Source organism: Diorhabda sublineata, chromosome 2, assembly GCF_026230105.1.
Source record: "Diorhabda sublineata isolate icDioSubl1.1 chromosome 2, icDioSubl1.1, whole genome shotgun sequence".
Lineage (NCBI taxonomy): Eukaryota > Metazoa > Arthropoda > Insecta > Coleoptera > Chrysomelidae > Diorhabda > Diorhabda sublineata.
In genome coordinates, this window is record NC_079475.1 from 3,441,391 (window position 1) to 3,460,233 (window position 18,843).

General features: G+C 29.8%; 1 protein-coding gene across 1 annotated transcript in view; it reads right to left on the reverse strand.

Annotated features, from left to right (window-relative positions):
* Positions 1-18,843, reverse strand: part of LOC130453205 (U5 small nuclear ribonucleoprotein 200 kDa helicase) — a 41,910-nt gene continuing 23,067 nt past the window's right edge. Inside the window, exons 10-18 of the mRNA XM_056792828.1 lie at positions 18,557-18,823; positions 15,571-15,725; positions 12,920-13,316; positions 10,702-11,055; positions 9,332-9,644; positions 8,058-8,272; positions 3,544-3,786; positions 1,523-1,765; positions 1-291 (exon numbers count right to left, since the gene is read on the reverse strand). Of these exons, the coding sequence (XP_056648806.1) occupies positions 52-291; positions 1,523-1,765; positions 3,544-3,786; positions 8,058-8,272; positions 9,332-9,644; positions 10,702-11,055; positions 12,920-13,316; positions 15,571-15,725; positions 18,557-18,823 (2,427 nt within the window). The 3' untranslated portion in view covers positions 1-51. The remainder of the gene's footprint in view (positions 292-1,522; positions 1,766-3,543; positions 3,787-8,057; positions 8,273-9,331; positions 9,645-10,701; positions 11,056-12,919; positions 13,317-15,570; positions 15,726-18,556; positions 18,824-18,843) is intronic.

The following is an 18,843-nucleotide window of genomic DNA, read 5'->3' on the forward strand; positions in this document are numbered from 1 at the left end:
TTACTTAAAAGTAAATATATTTATATTTTAATTTAGTTGAATTGTATAAAACTACTCAGAGTCACTAGCACTAGATTCAAAATCGCCCACTTCAATAGAAAACTTATATTCTTGATCACAACCTAAGTAAGCATCGCTCATGAAATAGAGTGTGTAGTTATGATGACCAGGACTAGGTGCCACAAAGTCCAATTTCACTCTCGCTTTTTGTTGGAGTGTCAATCTTTTGATTGAAAGTAGAGAATTTGATTTGGGTTCTCCAATTACTACCCACCAACCTTCTTCACGTTTCTATAAAAAAATCCAAATTAAAACTGTTAATAAGTTATATATAAGTAGTTAGCAGTGCACACAATAAAAAATTATTTTTTTTATGTCATCACAATATACAAAAACTACTAAGGAATAGTATAATAGCAATATAGTAATTATAGACAGATAAGAAAGTAGTGATAAATATTAAAAGCTGGAGATCAGTTGCGCAAACCTGAGGAACCCATTTATCTTCATGATTCTCAAGTTGTTGCAGTTATATCAAATTAAAAGCACCCTAGATAGTTTTTTTATGTCGATCTAATTTATTATAATGCCACATATAATTATACATTTTTGAAGAAGTCTATTATTTTTATGGAGATTGTTTTTCTCTAATTTTGATATTCTAATATTATTGATTCAGCATTACATATTTATGTCAGCCTATGTTTGCAAACTATGCATTCAGGTGTTGTAACATTCGAAACTGTTTCAACAGACGTGGTATTTGTTATATTAATTATCATCATAATAATTACATCTTATTAGCATTAACCTAATTAATTCGTTTGACACATTTTTCATTATTCTTTTTGTTGGAAACTTGAGGGACCTAGTCCAATGAGAAAATCAAAATTTATGAGCTGTTCTACTAAATTATACACACATACAGAAGAATGCGTTAATGTGACAAAATCAGAAAAAAAATTTGTTATTTACATAATTCTGTAAATAAATTTGAGACAAACGATTCCCATAAAACTAGTAGAATTTGGCATTATAATATATTAGATAGACTGAGCAAAAGCTCTCTAGGGAGTGTAGGATATCAGATTATTTCCTTTGCCTATTTGATTATACAGTTATCAAATACCTGGAGTGTTCTAGACTATTCTAAATGTGTTCAAAAAGCCTACGAGAATATCAAAAAAGAATCTAATTGTCTATAAAAACAGCGCACAATAGAAGAGAAATGACAGTGATTAGTAAAATGGTTAGTTTTATCAGTAACAATGAAAGTTTTCATAGCCCAGTGTTACAATATTATAATGAAAAGCAGTGCTTTTTCTGTCCATTTCCATTTTGTATAACCAAAATTGAAAAGTTCCCAAAAATATATTTTTCTATCTTCTTGAGGAAATATATTTTTACATATTAAGATGAAACTGAATTGGTTACAATCACATGTAATTTGATAATAATTAACATTTTCTGAAAGCAACTTCAAGAATTATTCATGAAGAAGAAAGCAATTTTATTAAATTACCTGTGGAAAGAATGGAGCTATAACTGGTCCACTAACTTCATCTTCTCTTTCTAATTGTACAGCTACATGTACTGAGGAACCTGAATGGATTTGATCTTTGTCTATAACTTCATAAGTCAACTCGATATTAGGATATCTGTTACAAAACTTCGCTACATCTGCCATTTGATTTTCAGTCATTTGAAGAAGTTTACTTCTATCTTCGTCTTCCAGTTCCATAATATCAAACACAGTTTCGACTCCCTTAAAATAATTGAATAATTATTTAATAGTTGAATCAACATTACTGCCTCATAACGAATCATAAATTTTCAAATTCATATTTTTTGTATGGAATATGTATCAAAGTTGCATATTTATTTTGTATTAATGAACCATTATCCAAAGAACATTCGAATCATTTAAAAATAGTATTCTAAAGACTTAACAAGTTTTAGATCTTTGGTGTACCGGAATTAGTGTTTTTGGGATACCTAGGTTTTTTGCCACACATTTGAAAAGAAGTAATACGTAAAATCAAAAGACCAAAAACAGTTGTATTAAACTTTTACCACCGATGCTAAAAATGTTAAACTGGACAGCCAAGGACATACAAGCTTCCTAAAAAATAAAACGCGATTTGGCAGAAACGACCTTGCTGGTGCACCCTCGTATGGACTCCAATATCCAATCAGACCTCTGTAAGGGAGCCGCGTTGAAACAATCCTAACTTAGTCACTGGAAATCACTAGCTTTTTTCAAAAATTCTCGCCTGTACACATTAAATATAGTATATTCGCGCTCAAACAGCGTAGTGACAAACTTCATCAGTTATCATTTATTGCTGAATTCACCACGAAATTTGCGCTTTTGACCAGGTTACATAATATTGTAGCTGACACATTTTCGAGTATAGATGTCCGTTGACTTAAAAAAACTAATTTGTCATGCATCAAGATAATTAAACATGTGAGGACTTTACCAGATCACAGGCACACAATTCGTGATTGTTTCAGGTATTTTAAAACTAATCGGCACGCATCGAATTCGCTGTATCATTCCCCGTTAAATGGTTTAATCGAGCGTTGGAATAGTGTTTTTAAGGCAGCTATAATGAATCACAGGAAAAAAGTGAGTATGCACTTTATCCACAGTATTACTTGGTCTAATAGTCCAATCGTTACGACACTGGGACTTTCTCGTCATAATTCTTGTTCGGAACTACATTACGGCTTCCTGATGAATTTTTTCTCTCAGAAGACATTACACGCAAGCCAACTTTTCTTATTGAAGAATTCAGGAAAACATGTATCACTTTCGACCAGTTGTCATGGTCTAGAAAAACAGAAAAAAGAATTACATGATTGTACACATGTATTTTTGCATAACATCTGCAAAAAGGAGTTGGAATGTCCTAACTCCTACACTGTCTACACAAGGCAGCTTGACGCATATCCGATTGCGTATTCGAAATCGAGGTGGATGCATGAAAAACGTATTGTTATCAGTGTATCTTCTCTGTATCGTTAACACTTGTGGGGGAGTATAGCAGGAATGAGATATACCTATCCCTCGCTTCAGAAAGTGAAAAGTGCGAGAGTTAGATCAGAGTTGCGACAAGGAATTGACACATGTTAAGAACACAGTTTATATAGTAATAACACCTTTTAGACTGACTATTTACTCTTTATTTTGAATCATTTGCGTGAACCGCCTTTAAAATGAGAGATCTGGGTAGTAAGTTTTACATTACATTACTCAAATTATTTGTTTTGATTGAATGACATAACAATGCTTACTGACACTATACCCACACTCATAATTACACTGGTTAATACTTCAAACCTTCACTGATCATATCCAGCTGGAAGACCAAAGTGTGTATGTAACAGTTACATACATTAAACTTACATACATACTAATATATTTTTTATAACTAACAACTGCCTTATTTCAATTGAATGCAAGATCCAATGCCGACCCCTTTTTTTAACATGTGAAAAGAATTTGAATTTCAATTACAAAGACTATTTTGATCTCACCTTTTCAGTACATCGCTTGATAACGTCAAGATTAAAGTGTGGTAATTGTTTAAGATAAGAGTCTTTACTCCACATAGCTTGTGTCACCATCTGTGCCAATTCCATAGCAGCTACAGCAGGAGAAAGCCAACCATTTGAACTGAGTACGTCTACACAAGCTTGAATCAATCTTATAGCTTTAGAAAGTACCATTTCTGTATCACCTTGAAGTTCTGCTCCAAGTTGTAATCGACATAAATGTGCCTGCAAAAATATGTAGAGTAAGCTATAAGAAAGAATCAGTGGGGAGAATAATTCATAAAATATAGATATTCAACAGTTCGACCAAAAATAACTTGACTAAAAATTAAATTAATTTAATTTAAGGTTGGCTCTGATATCAACACACAAATTAATTATAGAATAGTTCAATTAATTAATATTTTTATATTACTTGCAACTTTTTGTGTACTTGTTTTCAATTTTCATATATTTCACCTGATTTTTTGGTATTACTTTGGAGTTTAACTAAAGCCAGGGTTAAAAGACTTTTTAAGATATTCTGATGTAGTTACTGGGTTTTTATTAGTTGGCATGAATGTTGCTATTAATTTTGGAAAATACAGAGAAATGCTTAGTTTTTCTTCAAAAGTGTCAAACTGTCAGATAAGATTTCAGAATTAGGAATATAAATAATGGTTTGTATTATTGTCTACAAAAGCCTAGTTTGTCACTCTATATAAAATCCTTTTATATACCACATGATTCAAATAACACTAAACATCTCAAAACAAAAGAATTGATACTTTGATTGATAATTTTTTTGTCAACATTTCGAATTTATTCCTAAAAATGTTGAAAAGCTTTCACGACTTTTTTCTCTTATTTCTCTCATCGAAAAAATGAGCACATAAAACTTCATTGCTTGAAATTTTAGAAGAAAAATATAAACACCAAATAAGTATGATTCCTTTCCTCTAGAACCACATTTTTATTTTTTGTTTTTATAATAGTCACAATAATTGTGATTCAAGTTTTCATGTAGAATGTATTTAGTAGTCAATTTTTACCTGTTATATAGTGATATGAAGGAAGAATGTCAAGTTTACTTTAAATTTATGGACAAAATTATTATTTGATAATAGTTCGAATGGTTCTTATATTTCCAAATAGTTTCCAAATACCAATTTATAACTTTCTAAAATATTTATTAATGTGGTATTTAATATCAAGAAAATAAAAAAATTGATGAATTTACAAAACCAAACAGCGTATTTCGCTATACTAAATAATGTAATACTAATTATAATATTGTTTTGCTATAAAACAAAACTTTTTTCAAAGAACTAACAGTTTTTTGCGATACTTAAGAAATTAAGGGAAGGTACGACCATAGTTTCATGTTATAATGACTAAACAATCGCGTACGGATCACAGTTAAAATAAAAGCGATTATATACGCTTTCTTATTCAACATTAGAGAATGTAATATTCTCCTCCTTCTAAAGAAAGCTTCAACTATTTGCGCAAGTAAATACTAGTTTTCATTTATACATGATACTCATAATGCGAGCTAAAAATATTATTAAAACCGTAATATTCTATTTTTTCAAAATAATGATGCTATTTTTTATTAAGTCGTGGCTAGTGTAAGTACGAATGTATCTCTGTACTCAAACTACTAACCAGTTCTAGGCGAATAGCATGATTTCACAAACAAACAATCAATGTGAGCTTTACGAGTGGATGATCATAAGTGTAGATTGTCTAATTGAGAAGGGAAGGGACCACCAAAATCAATTCCATTCTGTAACAAAACTCGAGCAACAAACATTTATCATTGAAAAGAGGACAAAATCAGTTGCACGCTGTCAATGTACACTGTGTTCCGTTTTGGTTGAGACTGTATTGTATTATTAAAAATACAGTGATACGGTTTTCGCGACCATGTATCACTTTTTTGTACAACTTTTAAAGCCATGAACAGAAATATTCCAACTACTTTTGTTCCTGATATTTTTACATAAAATTCAGTGGCGTATTTAAAAATTTTTTAGAGCACTGTTTTTAGGATCGGGCACAAACTTGGCATTTTTTAAATGGAATACCCCGTATATTTCAACGTAAAATTTTTGCAATTTTTTTCTAAATACATTGATGTATCACAACCTAATCTTCAATAAATTCCAGCTTTAAAAATCAGCAAAACCCATATTTAGGTTTGTTCATTTAATAGTACGCCATGAATTCTTTCACAAATGCATTTAATTATTACTTTCTTAAAACGTTATGTGATTTAAACCTATTTATTTAATTATATTCTAAACAGACACTCAAAATATCATTCTTTAACATAAACTTAAAAATGTTGAAAACAAAAAAAATATATATATCAGTACAGATTCAACATTAAAAACTGTTATTACAAAAATCAAATTAGAAAATGAGTTACAAAACTAAAAAAACATATAAATCAAATAAACTTGTTCTAATTGTCGTCGATTTTGTCTACATAAACCACATACAGTTTCAATTCTCCTTAAGGCATTTAAAATCATACAAGGTTGCCTTTGTAAGTTTCTGAATGCTTCTTCGGTTGAGGCTCGGAGTTCATATGTATTATTATGCCAATTTGCTTAGCGTCTACCAAAATCAGCACTTAAATATTCTCTAACTACCCTTGAATTACGAGCGGGCGCTTCATCTTGATGGAAATAATCTGATGTCGCTGTGCCAAAGGTATGTCCTTCAGCAACTCTGGCATATTATTTTGTAATATATTAAGGTATCGATGGGCAGTTACTGCCCCATACAAAACATGACACACTAAAACCAAATCGGCTTTGATGCTGTCGTTCAAAAGTAAATGTTGGCTTTCTTTATACCAATGTCTTGTATTTTGCCTATTAAATATGCCGTTCCTGCTTGTATGGGATTCGTCAGACCATATTATATGTTTTGCAAAATCCGTATCTTCATTAGTATTGGTTCAAAACCATTTTGAAAAATCTAATCAATATTTACCTTATACAGTTTAAATTTATGCTTTTTTTAAATTTTTTGCACTTTTGATTTTGAAACTCCTACCTCTTCTATTTTTCTCCAGGATTATTTGGGATCATACTTCCACACACGCTAAAACATTAATTTCGTCAGTTCCATTTCTTTCAACATGAGGTTGCCCAGGTTTTGAATAGCAGCCATAATTTGAAAGATTGGATTTTAACCGGAATACTGTAGCCCGAGATGGCTGATGTCTTTCTGGAAACCTAATAAGATCTTTCTTATTTTTTAATTATGTAACAAAATAAAATAAGCTGATTCTTTACCTATTTAAATATAATTGCAGCGCTTTCTCGACTATTTCGTTAGGTTTAAATATTTTATAATAACATACTTTTAAAAATTTTGAAATGCTCTGTTTTCACCCTCAGCTAACATTTTTTAACGCATGTTCAACTTTTATGCATTATTCATGGCCTACTATTGAATAAACATATAAATATAGATTTTTCTGATTGTTGAAGCTGAAATTTATTGAAGATTAGGTTGTGACGTATTGAGAAAAAAAAAATAATACAGGGTGTTCTATTAAAAAAGTTTGCGCCCAATCTTAAGAACAGTGCTTTAGGGACACAATGTACACCATTCTTCTCAAAATCTTAACGTCTTTTTAATATATAATAGTAAGTTCTTTATATTTATCTAATTTTACACCTCTCATAAGAATCTTAGCAGCCGCTACTACTGGACCAGACAAAATCAATCTGTGAGATCCTAGATAAAACCAAATTTCTAATACATCTTCAGATGACCAACATGTAATACCCCTAACACTTTATTGATAACATTCCAATAATGAGCATCAGTCTCACTTTCTAATTTTCCCAACAACCCTGATTTTAAAATAGATATACCATTTGATTACAATTTAGGTAATATAATACCTTTCAACCTCAACAAACATTCTAATTGCTTTTTCTTGAGAATTTGCTTCACCCATAATGCCACTAATGTAATATTATTGTTGAACCCTTAGAAACATAAAGGAGTTTTATAGATTCTCTTAAGTTAATTCACTTGACTCAAGTATCTGATAGTTAGAAATGGTGCTGGTTTGGTACCGTGAGTAACAGTCTACCACTCAATAATTTTTAAAGTTTCCTTAGTGGTATCGCTCCAAATAATATTTTGGAAAAATCAAAATATACTGCTTATAATTTAAATATCTTTAAATATATTCAGTGATAAGTAACGTGGAAATTCTCATATCTGTTCCAAGAGATATTTAAATATTGACTTTTACAAAACGTAAATACAAATTTTGTAAACAATGGCTGATATGAAGATGAATCAATAACACAGACTGATATAAATATAAATTGTTTTACTTATATAATGAAAGAAATTTCCTGATTATAAGTTCTTTTGTAGGCGATCTTTATTGAACATTATTTACTGTGTGGGGTATAGTAATATTTTGTAAATTAACGTCAACTAATAAATCTAATTTTTTTACCTCATATGGTACTTGCCTGTAAAAGAAGATTTGTTTTTACATGTGGATCATTGAACTTCGGTTGTCCACCAGATGGTGAAGTGAGTTTGTTTGGCAGTTTTTGTGCCAATTGCCTTAAAATATTGTCTTCACGATGTCTAACTGGAACTTCTTCATATTCAGCAGCTGACGAGATGATTTCTAATAGTCCTCTTATCTTAGTTTTGCTATTTAGTGATAAGCTGAATAATTCTAGAAAGGGTAAAATATTAATTAATTATAATTGTTTGATCAGAATATTATTTTTGTCAACATATTATGTTAATCAATTTAATTGCGACCCTGAGCGAAAATGTGTGACGCCCTTGTTCATGATTGTGTGTAAGACAGTTATCATTTTGAGAGAGACTAAAATCAAATAAATATCAAGCTTTTTTTCATTAATTTCGAAAATTTCAACAACTAAAATTAAACAAACACAGAACCAACAAAAGTGATCGTTTGGAAAACAGTTTCAGACAAAAATCAACCCAAAATAATCCAAAAATAAAACAATAATTTATTTTTCCGTTGGTATTGCAGAGTTTGGTAAAGTACTGTTTACTAAATTAAAAAGAAGAATTAAATTGAAATTTCTGGAACTGTTGGTGATATTCATACTGACACACTGTTCACACTATTTCCATCAACTGAAGGTAAACTGTGTAATTGTGAATGTTGGTGTAGTCGTAGTGTACATTTTGTTAGTATGGAAAAGACGAATACTTGTTACATAAATGGAATATCGACGATGAAAGAATGAAAATAGAAATAGACATAAGAAAGTTGTCACAATAAACTGAATAAATACAGGATCGACAAATTAGTAGAAAGATCAAATGTAAAAAAATGCAACATAATAATAATATACAAACGATTTATTAGCTATCTCTGTGATTATTCAATAAATAAAGCGATCATAAGAAGAAGACTTGAGATAAAACAATAATTCATAATAAAGAAAAATTTTATAAAACCTGACTTATTATATGCTAAATTAATAACTAAATAACAACAATCTATGCCGCAATAAAGTACTTTCAACTTTGTTTGGGTAATAGTGCAATTAGAAGATATGGAGCTGATAATTTAACAAAGTCTACAAATTGTAAGGAAACTTTTCTTCGTCAGTTGGCAGTAATATAAATTAGAAAGAATTTCTGAGGACAATCACTCTATAATTCATAAAACACCAAAACATTTCAAAAAAACGTAGTTTAAATCTATAAACATGATTTATTAAAATTTTTAACGATATAAAAAATTTCTTACCTATAGTGGTGTAATTGATGTAATAGTATGCAGCAATCATTCCCAAGTTTAAAGGTACACAATCAATTTCGTCTTCTATACTGATGCATTTGGATTGTTCCAAATCAGAAAGTGTATTTTCTACTAATTCTGACAGATGATCTGATAAATGTCTGTGGGTAACACCTTGTAAATTGTAGTAATTGGGATTTTGGGTCAAACGACGGTAAACGAAAGTCCATGTTAAATAATCCACTGCATCTTGTTTATTTTCAATGGTTTTCGTTACTATTTCTGCATTAAAATGATCATGCAATCTGTGGTCCAAATGGCTCTGAACATAAAAGTAGAACATATTAATAATTATTTGCATCTCACTCTGTAAATTTTCTCAGCAACTTTTAGAACAACTTCAGGGAATGAATTAATTCAAATGTAGTGAAACCTAAATTGAATTCAAACCTGACAATAACCTATTTCCTCTTGAATTACATCCATGTTGTAGTTAGTTGTTATGATTAACACAGACATCAAATTTTATCAGAAAAAAAATAATCAATCCAAATGAGCAGTCTAAAAATGTTATATCCTATAATATGTACAGATCCTGAAAATATAGTGGTTATACTTGGAATTTAAAGAAAAAATGTTCAAAAAATGGAAGTAGACAGACCTAGAGTCTTTTCAGGATTATAATAGTGGTAATTATACCCCCCAATAAGCTATTATTCGGATATGGATTTTAAAAAACATAACTGTCACATGTCTTAACTGCAAATATAACTGGTAACTGGATTCACTTAATCCATTACTCTGACCTGGAGATGAATATTTCTTATTATTATTTCGATGCGCCCAACAATATCTGTCTATATCTCAATTGTTTATTTACTAGTTTACATTCACCAAAAGCCATACAAGTGATGGTTTTAAAACTACAACAAAGTTTACCCAATGTTGGTGTTAGCAACACAAGGTTAGAAAAGAAAAATAGAAAGTCGATAATTTGAAGAAAAGGATTTTAAAACCGGGACCAGAACTGTTTTGTGGTGTACATGCCCAATTCTAACAAAAAGAGACACAAAAGATATTTTCAGGTCGCAGTGCATGTAGATTTTCAATCTAATCTCATTTAATCAATGTATGTAATTCAGCATTAATTGGAATCGTGTTAAGAATATAATAAAAAATGCACAAAGGCAAGAATCACTCTCTGGTTAGATCTCAATCATTACTAACGAAAAAGTTATTCACAGATGTTACAAGTGAGAATTGTATAATTAAATGAGAGATATTGATGTTAATTTCAACAGAAGTATAGTCAGAGGAGGAAGTCTAGATTTTTATTTAAAATATGTTATTATGATTTATAAAAAATAGAAAGAACTTACCTCAACAGGTAAAGGATCGCTCAAAAACTTCTTGAAAAAGTCTTTTTTGGAACTCTGGCACATCAACACACATTTTGCATCATCGTCTTCCAAAGGCCTGTTGGCTCTTCCAACCATTTGTAGAACGTCAGTAATCGGATAATCTTCATAGGCATGTATTTTACCATTGTAATATTGCGTATCCATAATAACAACCAAGTGACTGAATATATTAACTGCCCAACAGAGATCTCTAGTAACAACAGCAACTTGAACTGCTCCAGAGTCAAAAAGTTGTTCTACTAAGCGAAGATCACTGGCCGTCAAACCTTCGTGCATGTAGGCAACTCCTTGAGATAATGTTTCTTTTAATGTCTAGAAAAAAATTAATTAATTATACTTTATTAAGTTTTGTGGTGATCTATATTAATAATAAATATGCATTATTCAATCAAATTCAATAATATACACATTAAATTAATCCTCATATTCAAACATTGTTAAATAAATTTTCGTTTCAAAGTCTCTCTCGGTTATCACTGAAAATGGATAATGTGAAGTGGTGATCTGAGTTTTGTGAAGCAAAATGAGTCCTTATATAAGGGAAAACGTTTGTTTGATAAGTTGTGTTGAGTTTCAGGACAAGATTTTTTTCTTATATGTATGTATTTATGTACATCACAATGGATTGAGATGATATGTGTATAAGAAATTACGAATATTGTACTGAAAATTTGTATACGAAAGTTTTCTCAGGAGTTCGTTCAATTTAAAATATTGTCAGTTGCCTACGACTTACAATTATACCACAAATGGATAACTTTTTTTATGAAACAACCTGCTTTTTATGGAATCTTTTATAAACCTATGATAAATTAGAACATAATTTTATTAGATACATCATGTGAGGCTATTTTAAAAAAAATCATTTTTTGTAGACTTTTTGGGAAGAATTAACATGAAGCAAACGCTCAAGTGTCAACAAAAAAGTCGATTTAATAATTTATGAAAGACTTAATTTGGTTATTGGCAGTTTGAGAAATTCAGAGGCGAAGATATTGTAAAAAAAATGGTTAGGGCATGTATGGAGAAAAGGAAGAAAATCTATACCATTCAATATGATCCAATAGGATCCCGGTGAGATGAGAGCATGTTGGTGACACAAACTCATTAGGGGTGTTAAGCTATTATTATTATTACTATTATATTGCAAAAGTGCTAAGTTACTTATGTACGGGAGATCGTTCAATTATGCAGTTTATGAAAAACCAAAAAAAGGATTTTTTTTTTAAATTATATCAAAAAGTTGCTACCTCAAATTATTAATATTCAGTTTTGTTTGTATTCGTTTTTAATCTGGATTGTTATGTAATAAAATTTATTTTATTACATAATATATAAATTATAGTGAACTTAAAACTGTTTTGTTCACAATACCTGCGGATAAGTATTAGTTCGGTATGAGTATTGGGGTTAAATATACTATTTTTCATATATTTTGCTTTATCGATCTCAATAAAAAAATGAAATCGTGAAAATCATTCCTTTGTTGACATTACCCTCTCTTGAATACTACACAGCTGAGCATGAATCAAGATGGTACTTTATTGAATCGTCTGAATATCATTACAAGTATTCATAAATCTTTTTCTGTATCTTCTTGAAGTAATTTTCAGAATACACTTTGAAGTATGTAAAGAGTGAAACATTATCTAAGACAGGTATATTTTCAATTTGTTCAACAAAATGCCTGTGTTTTACATTTGTATAAGTATCCACGTCATAGGGATATCAGAGATGGAAAGTTTCACATTCTTTTAGCAAACATTTAAAATTATCTATAAATGATCAAACGAAATATTGTTTATCCACACTTCAGCATTCGTTTCTTGTTGTTTCCGAAATTCCTATATCTGTAATTATTGAAATATTATATTTTGTAATAATTCCTTATTAAAAATATACATGATATAAAATATCTTTATGTAGTTGAAGAAATGACATAACTGAATATGTGATTACATTATTTGGTTATGGTATATTCACAAAGAACAATAAAGCTTTAGGCATTATTGAGGCAAATTTATGTTATTGTTTGCAAAAAATGTTTCAATAAGTTGTAGACAATTGAAAAATTTTTCAATGGGATACATATGTCGACTCAACTAATCGCACATATATAATTATAACAATCATATATCTACAAACCAAGGCACACCTCTGTGGGTAGCATACTCACTTTATCAGACATTCTGTCCAAAAATGGTTTAATATCTTCCTCTTCTGCATGGAAGAATTTGTCAGGATGCCCTTCAGCGGCAGCATACGTTAATAAATCAATAGCAGTTAATCTCGCTTGCTTCCTTGTTGGTACAAAAACAATTGCCGGTTTATGTGGACTGTGTCTTAGAATAGAGTTATACACTGGTTTAGCCATGGCTATTAGTCTGGATGCATTGTGAGTGATATTTATACCTTGAACGTGAAGTTCGAGTGTTACTGGCCGTACGCTTGGATGAAAATTGAAAGTAGCATTTGCATTGCAACCCAACCATTGAGCTATGTCTTTATAATCGGCAAGAGAAGCGCTGAGAGCTACAATGCGAATTGGTCTTTCTATTTGAGATGATATGTACCTTAAAATAATATAAATTGTGTTAAAATATTTACTCCAAAAAGATCTTATGATGTTAGTACTGCTATGTACCAAGTCAATTATTTATTTAAACATAAATTAATTTTGTAGTCAAAATATTGAGGTATTATTGAACAATGACAGTTTTCTTAAGAATCCTCAGGAATATTGGATAACTACGTAATTACATAGACATGGGTCAAATTAGAGAAGAAAAAAGAATATCCTGACCAGTGGAACAACTAATATATTCTTAAATATTTGAGATTGATTTTATCTAAAATCAATTAGGAAACAAAACTATCTCAGAAATACAGAAACTAACTGGAGAGAGAGAGCAAAAGAGGAAAGAAATATGAGATAACATAGTAAAAATAGGACTTATATATGAAATATATAAATGTAACAAACCTATTGGAAATGGAATAAGGAAAGAGCAAAAATACTACATCAGATGCTACCACAAACAAAAGACCGAATAAAATACATATAGTCATAAGGATCAAGTAAGTAAGATTTTCACAACATGAAACGACTGAAGAAGAAAAGAAGACACCTGTAAAGAACAACTGCAATATACCAGTCCAAGTTGAAATTAATATTAATTTTATTTTGTTATATTATGATCTAGAAAAATCTAATTACTATATAATTTACTCTTTTATAGCAATTGTTAAATTGAAATCTGAACAGTGAACATGTATCATCTCTCTGTCTGGTAACAGTAAAAACCAGGCTTTGATAAAAAAGCAATTAGTGGTATAAAATTGTACCAGGCTAGTACAATATTGGTTATTACATTTAATTATTTTGTAACATTTTAAAAAGTAGTAGAATGAAGCAATAGAATCAAAGCAAATGTTCTTCCAAAAACAATTTTAATACAAAAGAACAAGGTCCATTCTATATAATCATCCAATTAGAAAAGAATATGGAAGTTATACCAAGATAATATGCCAAAGCATTTGGAAAAAAAAATTATTGCAAACCAGAGAAAGGTGAAGAAACACAAGACTGAAATGATCCAGAACAAGAGAATTCAGTTGTTAGATCTACTTCTCCAAAAAAAGTTTCTACGAAAATGACCTAACCTAACCTTATTTAATGTGTCATTCAAAATGAGATATGTATCTCTTTGAAAGCTAAGGAAAGTAGCAGAGGTTATAATTATTAATTATATGTGAGCCAGGTAAACTTCTCCAGAAAGTTACATCCTACTAGCCTACCTCTTTGTAGCCTGTTATTTCGAAATTGTTCGAAAAATTGGTTTTCAAAAGACTAAAACATATAATAGATGAAAAGAACGTCATGAATTCTTATCGAAAATAAGATGTATCAAAAGATGTAACAAGATGTACCAAACTTTTGATAAAGTTTGGCATAAGGGTCTTAATTACAAGTTAACTATTTTTCTACCACTATTATAGAGTAAAACTGGATGAAGCATACTCATGGTAATGTATTAGATTTGTACTTATTGTATACGTGCAATATACCAAATCTTGACCACAATACAATTGCAACAATTGCTGATAATACCGCCATTTTAACCGTTAGAAAAGACCAACAAGAAGTTAATATAAAATTACAAACAACAAACAAAACACTTAAGTTAATACAAACAATACTTAAATTCCTTATACTATCAATGCAAAATATTTGGGAATGACATTAGACATTATACTTCGTTGGAGACCAAATGTTGTAAAGAAACGCAAAAAGTTTGGTATAAAAAATAAACAGTTGTACTGGGTCGTAAGAAGGAACTTTAAATCCTCCATGCACAACAAACCGCTTCTCTATAAACAGCTTTGAGGATGAGCTAGTAACAGTAACATTCAAGTGATTCACCGTTTCCACTAGAGTATCAAAGAACATGTTGGTAAGACGAAAAGATCTCAATTTTGACAAGACTAAATTCGTCAGTAGCTATGAACAACGGATACATGCAATATGGGAACATTGAGGTTATCCAACTTGTCGACAATTCCATCAATAGAAGCAAGCCATTGGAGTTGGTGAACTAGTTTAAATGACGCTGTTATTTAAATCAGAGTATTGTGCGAATATCACATAAACTATGGCATTTCTAAAATAATTAGACACTAAGTTATACTAATAAACATAACCTTAGCATTTAAGAATTGCCACGTTAGTTAAGTTAGGTTAGAAAAAATTGTTTATTTATTTTCATGATCAGATTATAAAACTGGAAAATACCCTAATTGGGTGATGAAAGAATATTAAAAACATACCTCATTCTGGAGCATACAATTTCTATAACAGGACCATCTTCTCCCCCAATAAGATGCAATTCATCGACTATAAATAAATTGATATTTTGTACATTTTTTCTTTGTTTCCAGCGTCTAGAGAGGACATCCCATTTTTCAGCAGTAGTTATTATCACCTATAAAATTTGAATGTTAATATTTTTATTGAATAAATCATAAATAAATACATTTCAACAAGGTGACTACACATACATTATTTATAAAAAATTGGTTATTTATATGAAGTATTTTGTGGAAGATAAGATTATCTAAACCAACGATTATTTCCAATCTACCAATATAAATTCCACTAGAACGCCGCGATAAATGAAAAAAATGTTCCACTGTATTACAACTGAACTCTTTGAATAACTCACTAATAGATGACATCGATTTAACAAAATTATTGGGTATTTTGGACAAAATGGCTTCGAAATAAAATAGTTTCTATAAAAAACAAATACCAATAATAAACAGCGATAGAAAAATTAATTAGATACCAGATTATGTCCAAAAATATATGTTAGGTGAAAGTATTATTGGTAGTTTTTGTATTTTAGGGGGTATGCCATTATTATTTATTTTTACCTGTCAAACTTTCATTCAAAATAGCGGGAGATATAAAAATTCATATCTACTGTTGACAGTTTTTTTTTAATCATATGAATATATTTTATAACAAAGTTAAGATATCACAATTTTCGTTTAATTAATATATTTTTTATATTTACATTATACTTTAACCATATTTTCAATCCCAGATGATAAATACATAAAGCAAAGTACACTCTATATATTCCCAGCTCTCTAATACGTGTATATTCATCATCGGGGACTATATGTACATTGTATACAAATATAGGAATACATATTTAAAATTATTATATTAATGGATCGAGAATTGTGTTATATTAATTTTGAATACAGTAATAAATTCATTGATGCAAAATAAAACAATCAAAATGACAGTAGTAGATATAAATATTGAGTTTCTGAATTTGCAGACTATTCGTTTTTGAAATAGAAATACATCATATGTAAGGACAGGTTAAGTTGTTATGAATAAAATTGAATTGTTATAGGTTAGATTATAAAGGATATTGAATTTTCATGTTATGCACAAATGTTACTGATTGAAGTTTTTATAAAATTTGTTATATCAAATCTAAAAGATATGTATACTTTATTCTGAGGTTATTTAAGCCAGTGTTTTTATTAATACACCGATGTTTTTTTATTCTAGAATCAGGCGATTTTTGTAGTTATATTCAATTGTTAGAAATTTGGCAGTTTCATTCAAATTGTAAAAAAAATTGATCAATCTAAGAGGGCAGTCACCAATCGGGCATCTGTCAGGCTGCCACGTTTGTTATAGGTAATCCGATTGAATGGTGGGCTCTTAGATTGACTAATATATTTTTCTCACAATTCAAATAAGGAATTTCAGCTAATATATTAGTCAATTTATTGGTTAGTGTTCTATCTTTAAAGGTAACATAAATTTCAGGTGTTCCTGAATTTTTTACATTATTAGTTATTTCACATATGAGTAGTTCTCATGAAATCTCTAAATTTCCTATCAACAAATTAATGAATAATATTTAAATTAATTCATCTTAATTTGCTCTTAAATTTGTACTATTCATCTTACTAGAAGTGAAAAATATTGTGGTCCCGAGAATAAATGAGTTTTGACGATTTAAATCCTAGGGAATGATGATTATATTTATTTTTTATCGTATTGTTATTTTTTAAATATATTCAAAATTCGACTAGGTTATATCAACTTACAAATTATGAAGTAAAACTTATATTGCAATTTGAGTGAAAGAATACTTATATCGATACTTTCAATATGAATTTACAAAAAATATTTCACTTCCTCTCAGTGAGATTCTTGAACAAAGCTCAGAAAATTATAACCTATAGTATATAATAGCTCTTAAGACTCGTAGTCGAATTATTATCCCATAAATCATCATCCTCTCACTTTTATTCAAAATGACGGAAATGGCGATGAGGGAATAACAAAACAAATTGAAATATATATTATAATTACCTTTTTTATTCTTCATTCTGATGGAATTATTGAATAAAATGCCATCTTCAAAAAATTACCACGAAATCTTGTTTCAACAATTACTCTTACTGAATAATTGTTCACCAGCACCACACCAAAACTCACAATTACCTTCAGTCTCTGAAGACGATAACTTGGTTATCGAAACGCGCCTCAGACAGTGCAATCGTGAGTATTTGTGTAGAAAGTGTATTCAGTATGAATATCACCAACAGTTCCTCAAATGCCAACTTAGTTACAATTAGTCAATTGGCCATTCCGAACAAGTAACCGTACTACCAACTGTCAAAAACTAATGCGAGTATTATCAAAGTCCTCAAAAATACACCTATTTAACGACGTTGGTAATGCTGTAAGGAAATGATTATTTTTTGTGGGACAAATATTGAGTTAGATTAGACAAGTATTTAATGACTTATGATCCTAAATTCTGAGAAATTTTGAAAGTTTGTTGTATTTATAATAGACAAACCACAGTTCCAAACCGATTTTTTAAAAAATTCTTAATAAAAACTTTAGACAATGTTCGAATCCAGATATTGGGACATAGTGAGGGAATGATTTTCAGAGTACTACATATTTTTTTATTCCTTACAAATGCCTGTACGATATCAAAGTTATTACCAACATTTTAAGCCTTAATGTTCTTTCAAAAAAAAATATCCTAAATCGGTTAGGTTTATTCTAAAAAATGCTAGGTCGGAAGTTTCAAGATTTCATAAGAATTACCTATATAATATGCAGGATTGATTTATTATGGTCAAAATTTAGTTTTAGTCTCACAGCTATATTAATGAAAAAATTTATTCATAACTTTCTCGTTGAATTGATTAAATATTTTCCAAAAGACCCTAGGCTCTAATATATAATATAACTAGACAAAAGTACCTGTCCTTTTGCTAGAAGCTTCAAATCAGTACCAGTTTCCCCAGTAAGCAGTACGACTTTTTTTCCTAAGCTCTGCCCAAACTTGTTATGCCAGTCGGCAAAAATTAGTTCTGCTAGTGCGTCTTTGGGGACAAGATAAACGCATCTCCCTTCAGGACTTCTATCGAAAAGTCTAAGTATGGCGAATTCTGCTATTGTTGTCTTTCCAGATCCTGTTGGCGATCCAATAAATATATTGTCATCTCCATTGTAAACTGAATTAAACACCTGAAGAAGAAATGATTCTT